The following is a 22,044-nucleotide window of genomic DNA, read 5'->3' as shown; positions in this document are numbered from 1 at the left end:
CGCCCGCTCGCCCGATCAGGCCCACCTTCATCACCACCTAGCTCCTTCCCACTACCAGCTACGCAACCCGCGACCACACTCAAGGTCATCACTCACCCCACACTATCACCATTACCATTATCGCTGTCATCGATACCCATCGACTTCGGCTCATTTCCGCGTCGGCTTGTTTTGCCTAGGCGGTTGAGCACGACCTCGACCGCCCGACCCCGCACACGCCCCCCACCAACCTCATTGCAAGATATGACCAATCTGATTTCACTACTACCCTACTACATACACAAACTACGTTTATGCGCAGTTTCCAATCCACAGCTGCTGTATTCCGGAATCCGAGTTCTGCCGGCTCAGGCCCAACTTGTTGGCCCTGTGTCCCTTCGAAGGTGCTCACCCCCGCCGCGGGCCCATCTCCGACCCGCACTCCCCACCATCTCCACCCACAACCCCCACGCTCACATCACACGTACCCACTACCCCTACAAACATAGCCACCCACTTCCAGTTCCCCGATACGCACATCAGCCGACGCCATCGCGTCAACAGCATCGCTGCTGACCGCCTGCTGCTCGCCGCCGACCGCCGCCCGCCGCCGACCGACCACCGCCGGCACCACCGAGGTCAAGTTAGCCATCGACAGGGCACTGGAGGCAATGCATAGAGATAGCCACAGCAATGGCAAAGACTACCAGTGCGCCCTCCAACCCAATCCTCCCCTCCCTCCTCCGGCCTTGCGCATCACAGCCCCCGCCGTCCTGGTTCGCCACCCGCCCCTGCTGCCGATCACCGAGCCAGACGACAAAGCCACCGGGCTGGCCAAGACAAGGAAGAACAAGAGAGGGCAAGTGCGAGCAATAGGCGATGCAGTGGGTGGGCTAAAGTGCAGTGGTCTGCCTTGTACGTGTATTCATCAACCTTGTCGTCGTGCGCACTTTGCTTCGTCAGAAAGGAGTCCGGTCTGCCTGGCCGTGTCGCCAACTCCACGCCATGTCACGACTTGACCTACCCACAATATCGCTCGGCGAGTCGCTCACGCCGCAGCGTCTGCATCGGCGTCGTCAACGCATTGCCTACGGTGAACGCGTCCGCAACAAGACGCACATCCGCGAGCTGTGTTGCGGCCACTCTCGGCTGCACATCTCCGACCTCCCACGCCATCGCAAATGCGTCAAGGAGTGCGTGCTTAAGCTCGTCCAGTGCACAGAGCGCCTCGATGTCGAGCGAAGCAAACTCACGCTGCCGTGCCCACGCGTACACATTCTCGTGCTCGACGGCGACCACTGCCCGCAGCACATCGCGACTGTCCATCCAGCACCAGATCTGCGAGACCAAGTCCGATGCAAAGCCGTACGCACGTTCGACAATTAGCAGCGCCACCACAACCCCATCGCGGGTGGACACCACGCCTGATTCGGGACCCAAAGCAGGACCCCGCCGGTGTCGGGATCGTCTGTCGCGCGGAGCCCTGTCCGTCGCCACGGCCCATCGTGCTCACGCAGGCAGAGCTCGCCGTCCTGTTCCGGCTCAACCTTGACCAGCTCCGGCCGTCGGAGCGGGAACAGCAGTGCATCCTGCTCGCCACCGAGTGCCATTGACCGCAGGCAATAGCCGGCCGCGTGCGGGAGTGCCACTGTGTGGACGAGCGGGGCGCAGATGACTACTTCAAGAAACTGCTGAATGAGTAGCGGAGGTGGCGGTCCACCCTCGCCAACAGACACAATGAACCGCAGTCGTGAGCCCAGCAGCGACGCAATGGGCTGGAAAATGAGCCGATCCCACCACTCCTCGATCTGGAACCTCCCGCGCGAGAGCCGTGCCACTTTGAGGTAGAATCCGAGGTCGAAGACCAGGCGTCGGTACCACGGCCACTCGCTCTGTGCCGAGCCAAGCAAGTTCCAAAACTTCTTGAACAACACCGGTGTCCCAAGCACGTACGTTGGTTTGAGCATCGCCATATCGCCGAACACTGTGTCGGCGCCTGCAGGTGACGAAAGCCCAATCCTTCCGCCCACAAACAGCATAAGCCCGACAAATGACCGCTCACACACATGATCGAGCGGCAGAAACGAGTAGTGCACATCGTGCTCGTCGAGCGTCGATCCGAGCCAGCCGTAGAGCCCCATGATGCCGTCTACAATGGCTCCGTGGCTCAACATGTGTCGTGACACCATCTCGCGTCCCGACTCGTTGTCGTCATCCCAGGTAAAGACTACCACCGCCACCTGTGACCGTTGCGGCAGCAGCGCAGGCAGAGGGTGGTTCCGTCCCATCTGCGCCACATACTCGAGATCCATCAGCCGAATACCCGCCGCTGCCGCCGCTGCACGCTCCGCATACTCCAGTCGCTCCACTTGAACCACTACTGTCTCCGAGGAAATCCACCCAGTCCTCACAGCCTCGAGCGTCCACGCTCGCGATGTGACAACCACCTTGAGCGGGAGCTCGTGAATGAGAGAAGGCACCGCTGCCGCGCCAAGGCACAACAGTGGGACAGTGACCAACGAGTACATGCCGCATGCCAGCTCGGCCACAATTGCCTCACCGCGCTGGGTGCAGAGAATGCCAACATTCGAGCCCGGCGCGAGTCCGAGCTGCAGCAAGCCTGACCCAAAGTCGCGGACCTGCTCGTGGACTTCGTCATAGGTTGCAAACGCGTACGACCCGAGTCCTCCATTGGCGTCCAGAGCTCGTTCGCCAAGGCATGGTCGGTGGCCGTGCTGCCGGACCGAGTCGAGAAACAGCTCGTAGACGTTGCCGCACTCGCTTGCCCGACATAGCCGCCCGCTCTTCTGTGACTCGATCTGACCCGGGCGAGACAGCTCTCTCCACACTGCCTGCCAGTCGCGGCGGACCACACCCTGCAGTTGACGCGCAAGCAGCCGGATGGCCACCACAACTAGTATCAGTCCGGCAAAAACACCGGGTAAAGCGGAGTCCGCCTCGTCGCCATGCGCACCAGCGCAAGTGCAAAGCCGGCCATCAGGTTGGCTCCACCGAGCACGCAGAGCCGGATCAGCGAGAGGGGCGCTCGATTCGCTCGACCTCGCGGCGCTGCCGCGAGTCCTGCCGTAGCAGCCGCGGCGGCATAGGTGGCGCCTCTTCCGCCAGCACCGGCTCCCATGTCAGCTCACGATTGATCAGCAACGCCGTTTCGATGCCGAAATGGTCTGAGAGAAACTCAAACGGCTGCCGCTCGTCGTGGTCCTGAAACTTGACAACTGATGTTTTGCCCACATCGGCCCGGACCGAGCCGAGTGAGCCCTCTTTGAAAACACATAGTCGAGCCGCTGCGGGTACTTGTGCCGCAGTGCCGCATGCATTGATGCTGGAAACCGAAGTCGCGGCGGGCGAGTAGTCACATGCCGGCCCTTGGCAGCTTTGAGTAAGTCCACCACGTTGCCGCGCGGGTTGAGCGTCTCCATCATTCGCCGGTAGTCGTCCGACTCGGCCGTGCCCGGCAGCTGCGGAACACCGAGCAGGACCCGCGCCTGCGACTCGGCGATGGCATCAACATTGAAATCACCCGTGAGAACGTAGGAAAAGAGGTGCCGCGCGTCTTACGCTCCACAAACCGCTGCAACTCAACGAGTTGTGCGTGACGAATCTGTGCCAGCTCGCGCGACGACATGCCGCTGTGCGCTGCCTGCAGGTGACAGTTGAAGACGTGGAGCCACGACCGCGGCCCAAGCTCGACAAGCGCGTACAGTACGCCTTTGGATGCGCCCATGTCGAGGCCCCAGCCCGCCGACGAGAACGTGAGCGACTCGGATTCGACAATGCGGTACTTGGAGCAGATGATAAGGCCCGAGTCGGTGACTTTGGAGCGGAGTAGCATTCGCCCCAGCGACGGCTTGGGCGAGGTCACCACATGATGGAAGCCAGCCTCGTGCATTTGTGCCACAAAGCTTGCCTGCAAATCACCAGGCAGAAGTGGCGTGTGGAAGAGCTCCTGCAGTGCGAGGACGTCGTAGTTGCCCTTGGAGATTCTCGCCGCAATCGCTGCCAAGCGCTCCGATGCATGCAAGCCCTGGCCGGTGCCAAACATCCACACTCCGCGCGGAAGCACATTGACGTTGTACGAGAGGAGCCGAAGTTGGGGCGCAGGGCCACCGCCGCCATCGACAGGCAGCTCGTCAGTCTTGGGCGAGGGCAACGCGTGGTACGAGCGATTGCGTCGCATGCCGTCACTGGCGCGCCTAAAGCCCGCGTCGGGCTCGCCGCCTAACGGTCGCAGAAGCTCGCGCGATGAGCTTCCGGCGCGGTCTGACGCCGGCATGCGCGAGTAGAGCTGCGCCACCAGCGGGGCCGGGTCGAGCGAGTGCGTGACCGCAAACGACTCGAGATGCGCGTGGAGCGATGCGTCCTTGATGGCCTTGATCGAGCCGAGGTGCCGGAGCTCGAGCAGCGTCGCCGTTGTTCCACGCGACACCTCACGTGCCGTCACACCCAGTCGCTCAAACTCACGCGCCTGGTACGCGTTGACTGCCCTCCGCTCCGGCGACGTCCACTCGAGCGCTTCATCGACACCAATCCACTCCAAGTGGTGCAGCTTGGGCGCAAGCGCCATCTTTTGCATTCGCGGAAGCCGGAAGAACTCGCCGCTCTCAATGAGCTTTCGGCGTGCCTCCCGCCGCTTGGCGAGGTACTCGTTGATGGTTCCGATGTTGACGCCGAGAACCTGCGGGTTGTCGCGGACGTCGGCGAAGAACGTGTGCATCTCGTACTCACCAAACCGCCGCTTCTTGTGCAAGAGCACAACCTGGAGTGCAAAGTCGTCGAGATGCGGAAAGCCAACGGCCTTGAGCTCGCGGGTTACTGTCTCAACTGGCGTCGCCTCATCTGGAAACGCTTTCCCGCCGAGGAACCGAAACTCGCCTGCAAATCGGTTTCGGACCTCGTTGCCTGGTGTCGACGCGATAGCGTTGACCACCTCAATCTGGCCAAGCAGAACCTGGTTACAACCGTTCTCCTCGCGCATCACAATCATCGTTGCCGCCCTCTTCAGCCGCGGCGTCGATCCGGTCGACCGCGAACCCGGACCGCGCCGTGCCTTCCCCCTGCCCGGAATCTCCAGCCGCGGCCGGTCCTGCTGCACCTTGGCTATATCGTCTTCGTCCGAGAAGACGAGCCCAAGCGCCGACATGTTTGGCGAGGGCGTTGGCGTGTTGGACATGACCCGGACCGGCGGCGGCGGCGGAGGAGGAGGCGACTGGTCGACACCGCCGACGTCGGCAGGTGCGTCCATCGCCGGTGTCGGTGACGCGAAGAGCGGCTGGTTCACCACTCCTGGCGTCATAGCTGGCTTCATCTCGACTGCGTTTCCGCTCACTACCGTCTGTAGTAGACTCGCGCTGTGTCGCTGTGTCGGGTCCGAATGGGCCCTGCTTCGGCTGCGCAAGGTGTTCCCCGACATGCCCCACGCCTGCGGGCTAGCGAAACTGCTGCGGACTAGTCAGGCGCCCTTCACCTCACCAAGCAGCGTGGGTGGCAACGCCTGTGCAGTTGTGTGGATGTATGCCTTGGCAGCTGGGTTGGCAGCTGCGGCAACGGTGAGAGCGGTGGTGCTGCTGGGCCTCGGTGGGGTGAGGTGTCGCGGGTCGACGGACACCGGGGCCTCCGGTCGGTACAGCCTCTGCCGGGCAAGCGCGGTCGAACGGCCGTCAGACTCGTGTATCTTTATCACTCATCAGCGCACAGCCTACATGACGGCACAGACCGACGACGACTGTGGCTTGCGACGCTTCTTGCGCCGGTAGAGGGCGCCCTTGGAGAGCTTGTTCGACCGCTTGGGATCCGGATCGGTGAGCGGCTCGGCCTTGGTGTCGGCGTCCTCGGCAAAGGCGAGGAACTCGTGGGTCATGCCCTCGATTAGCTTGTGGCGCTGGCCCTCGAGTTCGGCCTCCTCGGCAGCGAGCTCGGCAAGGAGTTCCTCAATGCGGGCCTCTTGCTCTTGCTTGGCCACCAGCGCCTCATCGTACTCGGCCTGCTTGGCCGCCGTCTCGTCCTGCATGCGCTGGAAGGCCTCGGCACGAGCAAAGTCGTCGACGTGGTGGACCATAAAGTAGAGCATGTCGGTCATATCCTCGCGAACGTGAGCAAGCTCTTCCTGTCGGCGCTCCGTGGCGTTGAGATGAGTTGGCATCATACGCTTGCGCCGGCGGAGGCCGACAATTGTGGAGAGCTTCGAGTACGACTCTTCTGGCCGGTACGACGCCTGTCGCGGGTTTTTCATCCGGAAGCGCCGCGCCGTGAGCCACGTCGGGAGGAACGTGTCAACAGTGACAACACTGTGTGAGGCCGCGGCGTGCGGCGCCGAGGTTCGCGCAGACTGGAGCTCAGAGTGCTTGGAGCGCAACTGGCCCTCCTTGTCCTTGAGCGCGGCGTTCTTCGAGCGAAGGATGTCCTGCTGGACCCGGAGTCGCTTACGCAAGTCCTTCATCTGCTTAGTAAGCTTCTTGTTCTCTTCGCTCTTCTCGTTGCGCTCCTGTAGCGCCGACGCGTGCGCCGTGCGGAGTTGCGAGAGCTTGCGTCGCAGCTTGTTGCGTTCGCGGAGCTCCTTCTTGGACATTTGCGAGAACGACGAGGAGTCCATAGAGAGCGTGTCCGAGTTGGCAACCGAGACGCCGACAGCCTTGGCTGCGTCCTCACGCTCTTGCAGCTCGCGCTTGAGCCTCCGTAGCTCGCGCGACATCTCTAGCTGCCGCTTCTCGTACTTGAGCACTTTGCGACGCTTGGTCTCAGCGAGCTCGAGCTTGAGCCGCTCAATCTCGGCCTCGGCCTCAAGAGTAGCCAGCGACTCGTCACCGGCCCTCCCAGTCGCCGGCAGCGAGGCTGGCACCTGTGCTTCCACCGCCGATGCTTGCGCTGCAGCCTGTGCCCGGTTCCACCGCCGCATCTCGCTCTGAACCTTGGCCTCGGCTTCGAGCCGGCGCGCCTCGAGCGTGGCAGCTGTCTTGGGTGCGTAGTACGGCGAGCGGCGCGGCGGACGGAGGAGCGACGACGAGAGCGAGCCGACCTGGGTCGACGACAGCGGCGGGAGCTCCGGAGCCTCAAAGCGCGAGGTCGGGACCCGGCTGCGGGTCGAGCCCAGCCGCCCGCGCGGCCGGCCTCGCCGCCCGCTGTCATCGGCGGCAGACTTGGGGCGACGGAGCGAGCGTGCGCCGCGCGCACCCGACGCCAACGCCGAGGCCGACGATGGCCGCGCGCCCGCTGGCGGGCGTGGCTTTGGCGCCCCGGATGAGTGCAGCCCATTGCCGTCGCTCGCGTGAGGCCCGCCTGCCCGCTTAATGAGCTTGGAGGCGAGTGCCACGTTGCGGTCGCGGACTCGCTGGCGCTGCTTGAGCAAGTCGACAACGTAGGCGTCGGTCATGTCGCGGGCTTTCATCCGCTGGGTGAGGAGATTAACGAGCTGAACATGGCCTTTGTCAAAGGCGTGGTCAATCGGTGTGTGCCCGTCCGCGTCTTGCTGGGCGAGCGAGGCGCCGGCGGCAATCAGAATGTCCACGCACTCGCCTCGGGCATACTGGGCCGCGTAGTGCAGGGCGGTTGCGCCCTTACGGTCAACTTGGTTGACGTCGGCGCCCTTGTCGAGCAAGACCTTGACGTTGCGCGGCTTGCCGGTCCATGCCGCGGTGTGGAGCGGGGTCCATCCCCGTGAGTCCTGCTCATCCAGCGCCGCGCCGTGCTCGAGGAGGAGCAGGACAGCCGGAAGCTGGTTGTGGTGGACGGCGGCGTGGAGCGGCGTCTCGCCGTTCTTGTCACGGGCGTCAACGTGGGCGCCCGAAGTGAGGAGCAGCTCTGCAGACTCAACCTCGCCGTTCTCCACAGCGAGGTGCAGCGGGGTCTTGCCGTCGACGTTGCGCACGTTGACATCAGCCTTGGCGCGGACAAGAATGCCCGCGGCCGAGACCTGGCCCTCGGCCGCCGCCAGATGCAGCGGCGTCTCCTTGTAATCGTTGGCCGCCTCGACGTTGGCACCGTAATACAGCAGCAACGTGGCAGAATGATCCAACCCAAGCTTCGCCGCCCAGTGGAGCGGCGTCATGTTGCAGATGCCAAGCGTCTTTTCCACACAGTTGACGTCTGCCCCGCGCTCCAGTAGCGTCTGCACCGCCTCTTGCGCGCCCTCCTTCACGCCCAGCAGCAGCGGCGTCTCGTACATATCCCACACCTTGGCGTCCACCTCGGCGCCGGCATCGAGCAGGAGCTCGGCGGCTTCGGCTGATCCGCCGGCCACCGCCAGATGAAGCGCCGTCCGCCCAGATCCGTCACGGGCGTGAACGTCCACAGCCTGAGTCTCCAGCAGCGTCCGCAGAATGTGCGAGGCACCTGCAAGCGCTGCAAGCTGCAGACAATTTTTGCCGTCGTCCCACTCGCACCGCCACTCGGCATCAGCTCCGTCGGCCAACAGGCTCTTGGTCGCCTCGAGATCGCCCTCGCCCACCACCCGGTACAGTTCCTGGCGACAGTGAAGAGAGACAGAGACTGTGTGAGTTGCATGCGGGGGGGGGCAGTACTTGGTCATGCTGGTGGTGTGGTGGTGTGGCAGTTGTGGCGTGGACCGACAGTGGACGGGTGGGAGGGCGTCACCCGCAACGACTGCGCATGGCTGGCGCTGGCTACTGTGCCTGGACGGGGGAGAATGGGGGTAGAGGGGGAGGGTTGACTGCGTACCCTGGATAGGACGCTCACGTGGTCCATGGTGGCGCGGTGGGAGGGGTGGGGGAAGTGGTGGTTGGTCGCTGTGACCGGCAGGGGGGAGGGGGGGGGGGGGACGAGGGGAAGTTGGTCAGCTGCCAACAACGAAAACCGATGATGCTACGTCGTCAGTTGGCCACCGATGAGCCGAGTCGAAACAAGCGTACGCAGTTGTTGGGATTTGCGATGACATACCTTCTTTCGGCCGAGGCAGACGCCGGCGGCTTGCTTAAGCTTTGCTCTTTGGCTCGGTATTTGTCAGCGTGCTGTGATCACTGCCCATTGTGTTCGTTGGGCTTGCAATGGTGCCGGACTGGGGGTTGTCGATGGCGATCGTGAGCATTGATCATGAGCATTGCTCGTGAACAATGCTCATGACCACCATCATCGCCAGCTGGCATGGTCATCAATAACGACAGCCAAGCGCTGTGGTGGGCTCTCGGCGAGTGCCGTGATGAGCAACCGCCGATGCCGGTGACGTGGTGGCAGTCGATGGCAGACAAGCGCAGGGAACGATCCTTCGCTCAGCGAGGACGGTGTGAGGCCGAGCCAGACGACGTGGCTATACCGACAGCCACCACTCTAGTCACCACTGCGGGTGAGTGTGTGAGCAGGATGATGAACATGGTGTTGAAGGCCATGGTGGGTGTACTGGTGGTGCTGCTGCTCATCTATGGCCTCCTTCCGTCCAACTCGGTCACGGAGTTCTCAGCGACGGCGCCGGCAAAGTCGGTGGCCTCGGTCCATGACCTTCTCAGCAAGGGCCTACTTGAGGAACATGGCAAGGGAACCGGAAGGACAGTCTCTGTGCCATTGCCTTCACGCTGCCGACCGCCACTCCGGCCTCGCTTGCTCTCTCGTCGCTGTCTGCTCTGGACGAGTCCTACCCAGACTGCGTGACTGTTGTCTACACCATTGTACGGACCGCCAGCATGCCATGAACCCTCAGCTTCCCCAACCACAGCCTCTCGTGCCATCGCGTGCATCCACTCACTCGAGCGTCCATACCACTTCCTTCTCTCCATCTGATACAGACACGATTCGTTCCGGTGGCGCTCGCACGCGCGCTGACCGAAGTGGGTGCCCCGGTCCGCGAGGTCGACCCAGAGCTGGCCGAGGCGCCTGCGGTGTGGGGCCTGTCTGCCATCGGTCACGCGCCAGATGATACCCGGCTGCTGTTCCGGACGGTTGAGGGCTTGCACGGCTCACGCGAAGCTGCGGCGTCGGCCGAGTGGCTCGAGCTCGCAGATGAGTTCGCAGTGCATATCATGCGCGACTCGCCGCGCGATATCTCAAGGGCCGGCTCGCTAGCAGCCTTCGACCTGCGGGTCGACGATGAAGCGAGTACGTTGGTGGCGGCGGTCAAGGCCGCACTGGCAGAAGGCCGGTCCAAGTCGGCGCAGCTCCAGGCGACGGTGATGTCGACGCTGCTTGCGCGCCGTTCTGACACCGTCCTTGTTCACGACGCAGCGCCGTGCTCGGGAGCTCCTGGGGCTCGCCCATTCCCTGCAAATGCGAGATTGCACCCGCCCGCGGGTGTGGTCGATGGCGACGACCATATTTGGCCACCCGAGCTTGCTGCCTGGCGCGACGCGCAATGTCCAGGCCCGGACGCGCAGGACAAGATAATCGCTATGGCGCTGCCAGCCGACGCACCTGCAGCGAGCCTGGGCGCGCGGGCAAATGTTGCCCTCGCGGCCAAGCACTTTCCGGGCTACACAGTGGTGTTCTTCTTTGATCCGGCGGCGGAGCCTTCCGACAAGCTGGCCGCCGAGCTGACGCAGGAGGGCGCTGTTCTCGAGCCGTTGCCCAAGTGGTTTGTGCGCGCGCGGCGGGCTGCAAACGTGTCGGTTGCAGTCTGGCCGTGGCTTGCTGCCGCGGACCCGAGGTATGACGTGGTTCTTGTCCGGCCGGTCCTCGGCCGGCTCTCGGCGCGCGACGCAGGCGCAGTGGCCGAGTGGCTCAGCCAGCCGGGCTCGGCACTCATGATTCAACTCGATCACCCGCTGGTGAGCGGTATGCTGGGCGACGGCGTGGTGGCACGGCGCGGCCTGCCTCCGATGGGCATCGGTGCAGCGCTGCACCGGGCAGCGTCGGCCGGCGCGGCGCTTCCAGCCTTTCTCCTCGACGTGTCCCGGCGGCTACTCCCGCTCCGCGCCGAAACGGTGACGTTCGCCGGGTGCTCCTCGGTCCTGGATGCTCTCATGGCATCAAGCTCGTCCGAGGCGCGGCCGTATCCGGAGCCCCGGAAGGCTGGCGAGTATGTGGGCCAGCGGTTTGATGCTGACGGCAAGCCAGGCCACGAACGGAGCGCTGAACTGGAGGCTGCTGGTCCGGACTGCAGTGGAGGGGCTGTTCCGGCGTCGACGTCCAAGCCGACACCGGCACCGACGACGGCACCGACGCCGGCGCCGACGCCGGCGCCGACGCCGGCGCCTGCCAAGGATGTGATGAACTACAAGCCCGAAGGTGGTGACGGGCTGTACAAGGTGGCTTCATTCGGGTTATACGGAGCCAACCCGCGGTACATGGACGGCGCGCTGGAAAACGCGCGGCTGTGTGCGGCCAACTGGCCGGGCTGGGTCACGCGGTTCTACGTCGACGACACGGTGCCGAGCAAGGTGCTCGACCAGCTCCGTGAGCTTGGAGCCGAGATTGTGACCGAGACCTCGGGCATCAAAGGTGGCATTTCTGGTATGTTCTGGCGGTTCCTGGTTGCTGCCGACGAGGAGGTCGACATTTACATTGTGCGCGACGCTGACTCGCGGCTGACGGCGCGTGACAAGGCCGCGGTCGACGAGTGGCTGGCGTCGGACAAGATGTTCCACATCATCCGCGACCACCCGTCACACTCGGGCTTTGCCATCTCAGGCGGTCTGTGGGGCGGGCGCGAGTTGCTGCCCAACATTGTCGAGCTGATGAAGGGATCGGACACGAACAACTACATTGGCGACATGCACTTTCTAGGCGCACGAGTCTGGCCAGCTATCAAGGACCGGACCTTCCAGCACGACTCGTACTCGTGTGTCAAGTGGGGCGGAAAGGGTCTGCCAACGCCACGCCCGGCCGACGGCGAGCACGTTGGCGCCGTTTATCTCAACGGCGTCATGCGCGCCGGCGACATCGCCATCATCATGGCCACGCCTGAGCCGCCCGAGTGCCACAACGGTGTCTACCACCCGCACACGTAAACGCTCCGGGAGGTCTCAGCCGCCGAGCTCGCTCGCCCACGGGAAGGTATCGACAAACCAGTCGACAAGGTGACGGACCGCAAGTTGGGTGTGATCGACGCCGCCGAAATAGGCTCGCGGGTCATCGGGTCCTGGCTCCCGCCCAGGGCGAGAAGCTCGTCGATCGAGGCGCGCGCATAGGTGACGCCTGACGGAAGCACGACCGGGTCGACCATGAGCTCGAACGAGATGGGGCAGCAGAGCGCTTCAGGAATGTCAACTGGCTGCATGGTGAGCTCACCGCCGGTAAGCGCCACCGCAATGTCGCTCATCTTGTTGCTGTACACGCGGCGGATTTCGGCGACCTGGGCCTCGGCCTCGGCGTCGTCGAGCGCGCCGGCGTTGCGCAGACTCTCAACGTTGCTGACTTGCTCGCGCATGTCGGCCTGGAACAGTCTCCGTGCATGTCCAGTCAGTGGCTGGGCCTCCGCACGGCGCGCCTCTTCTTGCTCGCGCCAGAGCTCGATCCGCAGTGATATCCCAAGCTCGGAGATCTGGCTGACCCACTGGGAGGCACCGGACGACAGGCTGAACGCCATCTTCATCGCATGCCGCAGCAGCGGCAGCGCGTCGGCCTTGGATATGTCCACTGCCAGACCCGAGTCTATTGACTCGCGGCTCACGCTCGATGGTCCGTCACGCACGCTCCATCCGCCCAGTGCAATGGCCTTGCCCTTCAAATACACGCTCTTGAGCGTCGGCGCGTCCGGCGCGAGCGAGATCGCCGTCTCGCAATCGTCAACGCACTTGCCCATCCGCCCTGTCTTGAGGTTACACAGTGCACGATTGGTGTAGAGCTTGATTTCCTCCGGGTAAGCCTCCTGTCGCCACTTGCTGTGAGTCAGTTTCTGTTCCATGCCGAGGAGAGGCCTTCCAATTGCAGCGCCGTCGGGTACAGGTCTGTGCCACGCAGTCAACCTGTCAGCGCTGCGCATGAACCACTCAAGCCGATCCATGGACATGACCCATCATCACCCGTACACGGCATCGTCTACGTACAATGGCATGTGTGTAGAGGCGGATGGCCTCCTCCAGGTTGCCTGCTCGATATGCGTTGCCAGCAATGGCGTTCATGTCGTCGAGCGAAGCCATGATTGGAAGCCTCGCCCAAGCCTCGCCCGACACAACAACTGGATGGAAGGGAATGAGGGGGGGGGCCTAGAGATGGGTGTACGTCGACTCGGTGACGTGTGCTTGACCGTGGAGAGTATGACTATGGTAGCGGGGTGTAAGGGGGGGAGGGGGGGGAGGAGGGGGGGGAGGGGGGGTAACCCCGGACATGGCGACTCGGTGGGTGACTCGGTGGGCGACTTGACCGGCGACTCGGCTGAGGAGCTATGGGCGAGATCGAATGGAGAACGGCGTTTGGCTGTTGCTGTTGGTAGGCGGTGCGGGATCAGGGATAGTATGTGCACTCCTGCGAGCAGCCAGTGCCGCAGCTTACAATGGCCGCGGTGGCTGCGATGAAAACAGTGAGAGGGGTGCCTGTAGGCAGGTGGGGAGGCGGGCAGGTGGGGAGGCGGGCAGGCGGGCAGTCGTGCGGACGAACTCGGCCACTGCTCTCGACCTCGACATGGAGATGAGTAAGGTTGCGGTCGAGGCTGTAGTCGAGGTTGCCTCAGACGTGACGGTCCATGGAATGATTGCCTTTGCCACGGCGTGCGTGGGATACGCGGCTGTGAGCGCGACTCGGGCCGACGCGGCCGCAGAGAGCTCGCGGGCCATGATGGAGATGCTGACGACAGGCGCGGTGGACGGCACGTCTGCGCTTGTCTTTCCGCTGATGCTATCGGCCATGCTCCTAGCCATGTACTTTCTCTTTGCCTACATCGGGGTCTTTGTGGCGCTGGTCGCCATCGGCTACGCGGTCGCCGGCCTCATCCTCTTCCTCCACGCCGCCATTGTTGCCGCTGGTTGGGCGCCGCTGATGGCCCTCGCCTCGCCGCTGCCCATTCCGCCGTGGCCGCTGCCGCGCGGATACGTGGCGCTCGGACTGGCGCTGGCTGCTGGCTGGCTGGGGTACGGCGGATGGGTGCTGAACAACGCACTCGCCGCCGGCATGGTCGTTCTCGTGGTCACCCTCATGCGCCTCCCCAACCTCAAGATCGGCTACGCGCTCCTGCTTGGACTGGTGGTCTTTGACGTCGCCTGGGTCTTTTATTCGGCGCCGGTCTTTGGCGACAACGTCATGGTCAAGGTGGCGACGTCCGAGGCGGTCAATCCGGCACGGACGGTGGCGACCTCGCTCTCGCTGCCGGGCCGCCTCCTGGCCTACATTCCACGCAAGCTGCCGATGATCAACAAGTTGGTTGTGCCGTACAGTGATGGCCGCGGGTACGCGATGCTAGGCCTTGGCGATTTGGCTCTCCCGGGCGTGCTCCTGGCCTTTGGCCTGCGGATGGACCGCAAGCTGGGCAAGCGGGTCCGGCCTTCGCTCTCACTGCGGACTTACTTTGGCTGTGCGCTCGCGGCGTACTACGCCGGCCTCTGGCTCGCGCTCGTGGCCTCGCGAATGATGCGCCACCCGCAACCGGCGCTGCTTTACCTGGTACCTGCCACGCTGGCCGCCATCTCGCTCCGCGGCCTCGTCGCTGGCGAGCTCCGGGCGCTCTGGCAGGCCAAGCCGCTGGTGGCGGCCGACGGCCCGCCGGTGTGAGCAACACCGGCCCAGTTTGCCGCTGACACTAGGCAATGACGCCGAGCTCGCGCCCGACGTCGGCAAAGGCGTTGATGGCGTGGTTGATCTGGTCCGTCGAGTGGGCGGCCGAGATCTGGACCCGGATGCGGGCCTTGCCCTGCGGGACGACCGGGTAGGAGAAGGCGACAACGTAGACGCCGCGCTCGTGCATCTTGTCGGCAAAGGTGGCGGCGAGCTTGGCGTCGCCGAGCATGACAGGCGCGATCGGGTGGTCCTTGCCGGCAATGGTAAAGCCGAGGTCGGTCATCGACGAGCGGAAGAGCTTGACGTTGGCGTCGAGCGAGTCCTTGAACGACGAGTCGGTCATGAGCATGTCAAACATTTTGTTGGCTGCACCCACCAGCGGCGGTGCCAGCGTGTTCGAGAAAGGTACGGCCGCGAGCGCTGGCGGAGGACGTCGACCACGGCCTGTGAAGCCGTGGTGTAGCCGCCGGACCCGCCGCCGAGTGCCTTGCCCAGTGTCGAGTTGACAATGTCAATCTCGTCGGCAACGCCGCAGTACTCGGGCGTGCCGCGGCCAGTGGCGCCGAGGAAGCCCGTGGCGTGGCACTCGTCGACCATGACGAGCGCGTCGTACTCCTGCGCGAGCTTGACAATCTCCTCCAGCGGCGCAATGTCGCCGTCCATGGAGAAGACGCCGTCGGTGACAATCAGCCGCTGCCGAGCGTCCTGTCCGGCCTTGAGCTTCTCCTCGAGATCATGCATGTCCATGTGCGCAAAGCGGGTCTTCCGGCACTTGGCCAGCCGCATGCCGTCGATGATCGACGCGTGGTTGAGCTCGTCCGAGATGAGCAGGTCGTCCGGCGTAAAGAGAGCCTCAAAGATGCCCGCGTTAGCATCGAAGCACGCCGCGTACAGAATGGCGTCATCCATCCCGTGGAACTTGGCCACGTTGGCCTCCAACTCCTTGTGGATGTCCTGCGTCCCGCAGATGAACCGCACCGACGCCAGCCCGAGACCGTGCGAGTCGAGCGCGTCCTTGCCGGCCTGGATCAGCTCGGGATGGTCGCAGAGCCCAAGATAGTTGTTGGCGCACAGGTTGATGACGTGATCAGGGCCCACATCGACCTCGGCAGCCTGCATCGACGTGATCACGCGCTCGTTCTTGTACGTTCCGGCCTCGCGGATGCCTTCCAGCTCGGTCGCCAGCAGCGAGTCAAGCTTGGCTGCCGCGTTCGACTTGGCCCGCACAGCAGTCCGGGCAAACTGGGCCGTCACAAGGGTACGGGGGAGAGCAAACATGGTGTCGGTGGTTGGGGAGAGGAGTGGTGAACAGGTACGCTGCCACGCTGTTGGCGACTGCTTGGCTGGGCTCTCGGTCAGTCGCTGCCGGCCCGGCGTGACCCGTCGCTGCCGGCGCGCAGCGTGACTCGTCACTGCCGGTGTTGGCGGGCTGCGTGGGTAGGGCCGGTAACTACAGCGGGTCGTGGGCATGGCGGGTGGCAGGCGTGGCGATGTGTTCTTCTGGTATGCCTGGATCGCATCGTGACCGCGTGAGTGTGCTGTGTTGGCCATGAAAGTCGTGGCGTTAGTCGTCCATGTTTTTGCTCGTCTGACGGAAGCGACCGCTCATACTCTCCGAGTACATATGCAGCAAGGGCAGAAAGAGCGTGTCAATCCGTGATCGTAGAGTCGACTTGCGTGTGGGGGGTATAAGCCGCGCATACCGTCGATCTTTGCTCACATTGTCGCTGCTGTTTCTAGCCACGTTTGCGTGCTCCCAACTCAGCACGACCCAACAATTTATTGATCACCAATTCCTGGCACACCTATGGCGACGATGCAGATGGGGGGGCGAGCTACCGGCGCCGTGGGGCCCGCCCGCGCTTCTGCGGCGGGCGCTTGGTGCCCTTCTGCGGCGTGTTGGATGCGGAGCCTGCCTTGTCGCGACGGACCTTGCGGATAAAGTCCTCGTGCTGCTCGCGCCACTTGCCGCGGTTCTCGTCGAGGACCGAATCGTCAAAGTCAGAGGCAGCCTCTGCCTTGCGGGCGTCGCGCTCCTGGCGCATGCGCTTCGTGTCAAACGCTCTGCGCTCCTTGTTGGCAGCCTTGCATGCCTTCTTGTGCTTTGCGATGCGATCCTCTGCAAACTTGCGCTCACAGATGGGGCACTCGACGAGGTTCGGCGGGACGTAGTCTGGCGGCGGCAGGCCCTCTTCGATCTTGGCCGGATCCAGGCCACTCTCTGGGCCGGCCACAGTCTGGCTCGGCAGCGGCGTCTCATCAAACGGGTTTGCCGCCGCAATCGCACCCTTTTTCCCTTCTTGCGCTTTTGCTGCGGCGCCGTGTCCGACGCCGAGCTCTTTGATGCTCCGCAGCCCATGGAAGCTCCACTTGCTCTCCCGTCTCTCTCTCTCTTGCTCAACTGCAGTCAATGCCCACTCTCTCAACCGCACACCCACCAACCTTGTCTTCTCCTCACAGAGCGACCGACAAGGGGCAAGGAGGCTGAGGTGATAGCTCCTGCCGAGGCTGGCTGGCTGACTGGCTGGTAATAGCTCCAGACGACAACGGCCAACAACTGACAGTAGGGCGGAGGGGGGGGGGGGGGGGTGGACGGCTTGCCGAAGGCTTGCAGAAGGTGCTCTGTCACACACGCAACAGATGCTGTACGAGGTAACGTGCTTGGTACCGACTTAGGTCTACCTACCACCTTACTCTGGTGCAGGGTGGGGTAGTCGGTGGCGACAACTGCCGTTGTCATTCGTTGTCGGTCTGCTACCCCCCACCGCCCCACCCCCCCCTGCCCCCTCCCGAGTCCCTCTCCCAACCTCCCTCCCGCAATCAACCCGCACCTTGGCATTCGTTGTTGTTCATTATATTGTGATTTCGTTGAGAGTGGAACGACTGGTGAACCTATGATTCGTCAAACCAACGACTGTGATTAATGTGCCAACGATAAATGCGTTAACAACACCCAACGATTCCCTCCTTCACGTTGCCACCACTCGGCTCGCTCAGGCCATGGCCGATCCCAACGACACAGGCCCTCTGCCCCACCGGGCAGACATTGCACAGCGACTGTTGGCAGTCACCACCGAGCTAGTCAATGACCTGTATGTTCTCTCCAACTCGCTGTACAAGCCGCTGGCGGCAGCTACGCTCGCTGCCACTCGCCCGCCGCCACGCTCTCCCTCACGAGCTGGCTCGCGATCTGTCACGCCGCGGACGCTGACGCCACAGGCTTCGATGCTCTCGCGGTCACGGGACTCGCTCATGACGACCGGCGAGCTCTCGATGGCGGCTCAAAAGCTCGAGGCTGTCTCACAGAGCCGCACGCTTGCCCACTCGCGCTCGCTCGCCCGATCACGATCGCGCGACGGCTCTTCCGTCGGCTCGAGCGGGCGGCTCTCTCGCTCGTCCTCGGTCCTCAAGAGCAAGGCTTCCGCTCCCGGGCTCGACGTTCCGTTTGCGCTCTCGCAATCGGAGCTCGACACCGTTTTCCCGCGAGCCCTGGCTGAGATTGAGGCACGGGCGGGTGCGCTACAGAGCGCGCTCGCATCGGCGCTCAAGTCGTGGGATGCCTCGTCGCGGATCGGAACCGCGCTGGGTGCATTTGTGGGGCGGGGCGAGAGCAGCGACGTGCCGCTGCTTGCGGAGCTTGTCTCCGACTTTACCGCCAACTACTCGACATCAGTCCAGCTACTCGGCTCGCTCCTCGCCAACCCCAAGTTTGTGGCCCTCCTCGACAAGCTCGAATACGATGCAGCGCAGGCCGCACTGCAGCCCGATGCCGATGTACTCGAAATCAAGTCTGTGGCCTACTACTTCTCGCGGCCACTTGTCCATCTCGGGCGGATGTTCCGCGAGGTCTCACACCTGCTGCAGGGCACCATCCCGTCGCACCCCGACTATACCGCGCTCGAGAGCGCGTGGACCGCTCTCCAGCGAGTCGAGACCGAGTTGTGCGCCAGGCGGCCTCAGCTCGAGCGAGTGACTCAGCTGTTCGAGTACGCCCAGCTGATGGAGAGCGACATGCCCGACGGCCCGCAGCCGTACCACCTGCTCGCCTCGCCAACCCGCGCCTTTGTGGCAGAGGCGCCTGTTTACTTTGCTACCGTCTCGGCCCCGTTGCGGATGGGCCTGCTCTTGCTCTTCACCGACGTCGCCCTCCTCCTCCGCCCGCCGCCGCCGCCACTTCCGGGCGCCCCGCCTCACCCGCACTACACCCTCAAGTACTGGGTCCCGCTCGCCGACGTCCAGCTCGATGTCGCCGATGTCATGTCCGAGACCGTCCACTCCAACGACGCGTATGTCGACTACGAACTGGCGGCCTCGTGGTCGGCCTACCTCGCGCAAGGATGGTCTGAGCCGCTCGTGCTCCAGTTTGACACGGCGCTCGAGCCGGTCATCCTCGGCTTTCCCCTCGACGAAGAGTCGGCGAGCCCATGGTGGGACGCGCTACAGTCGGTCGAGGTCGACAAGGCATCGGCCGTGGCCCAGCTCTCATGCGCGCCGACCGAGGCGCTCGCGCACGAGCTCGGCGGCGCCCGCTCTGCGCTCCGCCTCCGCTCTGTCGTGCTCAGCGCCGAGCAGCAGCGGCTGGCCGATCTTGCGCTCCGCGCCGAAGTTGTGCCGCACCACGAGGTCCAGCCGCTGCTCGCACAGCTTGCCAACTCGGACGCGAGCTACATGGCTCAGCTCAAGACACTCACCGCCCTCGTCGATGTCACCGTCTCCGACCTCGCCTGCGTTCTTGTCCGCGAGCACTCGGGCATCTCGCTCGTCCTGCAGGTCATGGACGAGCACGACATGCATCCCGACCTGCTGGCCGCCTGCCTCGCGCTCTTTGTCAACCTCACCCTCAATCCTCTCGCCGTTACCTCGCTCGTCGCCCTCGACGTCCCTGCCAAGGTCGTCGCCCTCGCGCGCAGCCATCTCCACGCCGCTGACATGCTAGTCATGGCTCTGCGCCTTCTGCGCCACATCGGTGCCGCCTCACAGGATTACCTGGTGGCGCTCGCCTCGCCGCCGCTCGATGCCGCCCGCCTTTCCCGAGACCTCTTGCTCAGCGCGTCGGGCCATGCGCTGCTCGCCACCGAGGCCATGTGTTTCCTCCGTGCCTTTGTGGCACTGGATCGGACCGCGAACCGGCTGTGTGCCAGCACAGGTCCGACCCAAGGCTCAGCGCCGCCCAGCTCGCCGTCGGCAGGTCGATCGCCAGCCGGCCGTGGCCTACCAGTCCTCGTCGACACTGGCGCCGGCGACACGCCGGCAAACCTGCTCGAGAGCGTCGTCAGGCTCTCCGAGTGGGCGCCAGACAAGACCCACTTTCTCGACAAGGTCATGCTCGTCCTTGATGACCTCCGCGGCTTTGTCGATGTCCTCGTCCAGGGCTTTGCCCTTCTCAAAGCTCTCGTCTTTGGCCGCCCAGAGTGGAAGGACGCTCTTGTTGCCGGGCGCGGCGTCCGCGGCGTCCTCGCCATCCTCGCTTTGCACGGACCGGCTGAGGCCGAGCTCGCCCGCGCTGGTGCCCGACTGGTCAAAACATGCTCTTTGACTCACCACAGGCCCAGCTCGACCTCGCCCGCCACAACGGCATGGTTCTGCTCCTGCAGCTGGCACGGCGGCACCGCCGCTCGGACTCTGCAGTTGTCGCCCTCGTCGGCGCCATCATCAACGCTATGGCCCTCGAGCACAACCTCGCTGTCCTCCTCGACCAGGGCGGCGTTGCCATTCTTACCGACGCCATGAACTCGTCCGCGGACGTCGCCAAGGCCTATGGGCCGGCCCTCACTCAGATTCTCCGCACCATCGGTGACCGCCCATCCGCCCGCTCCCGACGCTCACTGCGCCCTAATAAGCGGCGTCCCTCGTTCGACGGCTCGTTCAAGACCCGCTCGTCCATGGCTTCGTAGCCCGCCGTCAGCCTCGCCGCTCTTGTCGTTGTCGCCGCCGAACCCGCTCGCAGCTTCATACAACTTGTGCAAAAAAATGAGGCGTCCACTCTCACCCAACCTCCCTCCCCGCCACCATTGTACCTTCCACATCGCCGTTCTTGCCATCCTGCAGCCCTCACCCCAGCAGGCTGTCGTTAACACCCCCATACCATCCTTATGAGCTCCTTGCCACACCCTATACTCTTCTCAATAGCCCCGGGGTCCGTCACCCCCGCCGGTACGCGCAGCCGCCTCACATGCGAAAAAATTCACGCGTTATACATGTGGCATATGCGATTGTGTCAGAATCGTTAAAACAGACCGCCTTTATTGCCCCACCAACACACGCGGTCTCTGTACACATCTACTGTTTCCTCGTGACCATCATGAAGTAAGCATCTACTAGGCCGCTATGAGCTTGCTCGCATTCTCCTCCGGCTCCGCTACTCGGCACCCACTCACTCTCTTTTTCCTGCTCGACGCCGTCTGCCACAGGCTTGCTGTTGCGTTTGTTCTTGCCGCCCTAGTTGCGCTCGCGTCTGCCCAGGACTGGAAGGTGGACAAGGTGTACACTTCGAGCACCTGTGCCGACAACGACCAGATCGGCGTTTCCGTCAACCAGAACCCGTTCTGCACTGCGTCCGACTGCGCCAAGATCGGCCAGTCCAACTTTTACTCCAAGACCACCTGCGAGGCTGCCGCGCCTGCCGTCTCCAACTTCCCCTACATCCTCCGCGTCTTCGACGAGACTGACCCCTCGTGCGACATCTCCAACGTGACTTCGATTGTGGCTTCGACCCGCCAGTGCGCCCCGCAGGTCGGCGGTACCTCGAACACCCTCACAAAGGTCGGCTCGAACATTGAGGTTGCCGGCTGCTCCGGGACCAACTGCGGGCAGTGCGGCAGCGACAAGACCGCCTACCCTATCGACACCTGCGGTGAGGTCAAGACCGGCGACACCGTCGAGGGCAACGGCTATGCTAGCTACGTTGCTCCGGCCGGTACCTCGGCCGCCTCCTCGGTCTCCCCGACCGCCAGCATCCTGGGCGCCCTCGTCCTCGCCGTCTCCGCCCTCTTTGCTATCGTGGCCTAAGTCTTGCGTGGGCAGTTTTCGCTCTTGTGAGAGCACACCCCCTTATGCGCTTCTTGTCATCTTGCTTCCCGCCTTGGCCAACTACGTCTGTGCTGGCCAACGTGTGTGAGCAAACTGTAAAAATGCGTATTACCCACAATTTTATGCCGCCTCTACCGGGAACTCCCCCCTCCGCACTCGGCAGCTGATCAAGCCGTCCTCCCCCACTCTCTTGCCTAACCACCCCTCCCCTCCGTCCTCCGACCAACCACAGCTGTCGGACGCCGGTGTTGACGACCTGCAAATTGTCACCGGAAACGCAATCATGCAATATGCTAAGGCCCGCCCCGCAGAAGCCGCAACCAGAGCTCGCCCGGCGGCGCCCTGCTGGCGCCGTCGCATGATCGCGCGGCCAAGACTGTCTCACTTTTCTATACATCCCTATTCCTGCTTACTCGTGCGAGACGCGGA

At 63.7% G+C, this 22,044-nt stretch overlaps 10 protein-coding genes across 10 annotated transcripts; 4 read left to right on the top strand and 6 right to left on the bottom strand.

Annotated features, from left to right (window-relative positions):
• Positions 1 to 1,071: 1,071 nt before the first annotated feature.
• Positions 1,072 to 5,407, bottom strand: AMSG_04993 (endonuclease/Exonuclease/phosphatase; the record flags this gene model as incomplete). The annotated part of the gene is made up of 5 exons (XM_013903201.1): positions 3,598 to 5,407; positions 3,273 to 3,553; positions 3,040 to 3,207; positions 1,493 to 2,798; positions 1,072 to 1,403 (listed from the first exon to the last, which is right to left on the bottom strand). Coding segments are annotated over exons 1-5 (3,795 nt in total), but the record flags the coding sequence as incomplete, so codon positions are not given.
• Positions 5,408 to 5,695: 288 nt separating this feature from the next.
• On the bottom strand, positions 5,696 to 8,697 carry AMSG_04992 (uncharacterized protein; the record flags this gene model as incomplete). The annotated part of the gene is made up of 2 exons (XM_013903200.1): positions 5,696 to 8,455; positions 8,671 to 8,697. 2 exons carry the CDS (start codon positions 8,695 to 8,697, stop codon positions 5,696 to 5,698), a joined length of 2,787 nt encoding a protein of 928 aa, XP_013758654.1.
• A 636-nt stretch (positions 8,698 to 9,333) lies between these two features.
• AMSG_04991 (uncharacterized protein) lies at positions 9,334 to 11,903 on the top strand (the record flags this gene model as incomplete). The annotated part of the gene is made up of 3 exons (XM_013903199.1): positions 9,334 to 9,435; positions 9,492 to 9,611; positions 9,729 to 11,903. The coding sequence occupies 3 exons, from the start codon at positions 9,334 to 9,336 to the stop codon at positions 11,883 to 11,885; spliced, it is 2,379 nt and encodes a 792-aa protein (XP_013758653.1). The 3' UTR covers positions 11,886 to 11,903.
• AMSG_04990 (tetratricopeptide repeat (TPR)-/U-box domain-containing protein) lies at positions 11,784 to 13,048 on the bottom strand. Its single transcript, XM_013903198.1, has 2 exons — positions 12,924 to 13,048; positions 11,784 to 12,745 (listed from the first exon to the last, which is right to left on the bottom strand). The coding sequence occupies exons 1-2, from the start codon at positions 13,014 to 13,016 to the stop codon at positions 11,867 to 11,869; spliced, it is 972 nt and encodes a 323-aa protein (XP_013758652.1). The 5' UTR covers positions 13,017 to 13,048; the 3' UTR covers positions 11,784 to 11,866.
• Positions 13,049 to 13,497: 449 nt separating this feature from the next.
• Positions 13,498 to 14,580, top strand: AMSG_04989 (signal peptide peptidase 3; the record flags this gene model as incomplete). Its single annotated transcript, XM_013903197.1, has 1 exon — positions 13,498 to 14,580. The coding sequence occupies one exon, from the start codon at positions 13,498 to 13,500 to the stop codon at positions 14,578 to 14,580; it is 1,083 nt and encodes a 360-aa protein (XP_013758651.1).
• Positions 14,581 to 14,608: 28 nt separating this feature from the next.
• On the bottom strand, positions 14,609 to 14,935 carry AMSG_04988 (uncharacterized protein; the record flags this gene model as incomplete). The annotated part of the gene is made up of 1 exon (XM_013903196.1): positions 14,609 to 14,935. One exon carries the CDS (start codon positions 14,933 to 14,935, stop codon positions 14,609 to 14,611), a length of 327 nt encoding a protein of 108 aa, XP_013758650.1.
• Position 14,936: 1 nt separating this feature from the next.
• AMSG_04987 (2-amino-3-ketobutyrate coenzyme A ligase) lies at positions 14,937 to 15,864 on the bottom strand (the record flags this gene model as incomplete). Its single annotated transcript, XM_013903195.1, has 2 exons — positions 14,937 to 14,952; positions 14,996 to 15,864. The coding sequence occupies 2 exons, from the start codon at positions 15,862 to 15,864 to the stop codon at positions 14,937 to 14,939; spliced, it is 885 nt and encodes a 294-aa protein (XP_013758649.1).
• Positions 15,865 to 16,421: 557 nt separating this feature from the next.
• Positions 16,422 to 16,945, bottom strand: AMSG_04986 (uncharacterized protein; the record flags this gene model as incomplete). Its single annotated transcript, XM_013903194.1, has 2 exons — positions 16,422 to 16,841; positions 16,874 to 16,945. 2 exons carry the CDS (start codon positions 16,943 to 16,945, stop codon positions 16,422 to 16,424), a joined length of 492 nt encoding a protein of 163 aa, XP_013758648.1.
• A 641-nt stretch (positions 16,946 to 17,586) lies between these two features.
• AMSG_04985 (uncharacterized protein) lies at positions 17,587 to 20,480 on the top strand (the record flags this gene model as incomplete). Its single annotated transcript, XM_013903193.1, has 2 exons — positions 17,587 to 20,103; positions 20,133 to 20,480. 2 exons carry the CDS (start codon positions 17,587 to 17,589, stop codon positions 20,478 to 20,480), a joined length of 2,865 nt encoding a protein of 954 aa, XP_013758647.1.
• A 433-nt stretch (positions 20,481 to 20,913) lies between these two features.
• On the top strand, positions 20,914 to 21,594 carry AMSG_04984 (uncharacterized protein; the record flags this gene model as incomplete). The annotated part of the gene is made up of 1 exon (XM_013903192.1): positions 20,914 to 21,594. The coding sequence occupies one exon, from the start codon at positions 20,914 to 20,916 to the stop codon at positions 21,592 to 21,594; it is 681 nt and encodes a 226-aa protein (XP_013758646.1).
• Positions 21,595 to 22,044: the final 450 nt, after the last annotated feature.

This window comes from Thecamonas trahens (assembly GCF_000142905.1).
Source record: "Thecamonas trahens ATCC 50062 unplaced genomic scaffold supercont1.19, whole genome shotgun sequence".
Lineage (NCBI taxonomy): Eukaryota > Apusomonadida > Apusomonadidae > Thecamonas > Thecamonas trahens.
The sequence above is the reverse complement of the archived record's forward strand: the minus strand, read 5'-3'. Positions and strand labels throughout refer to the sequence as shown.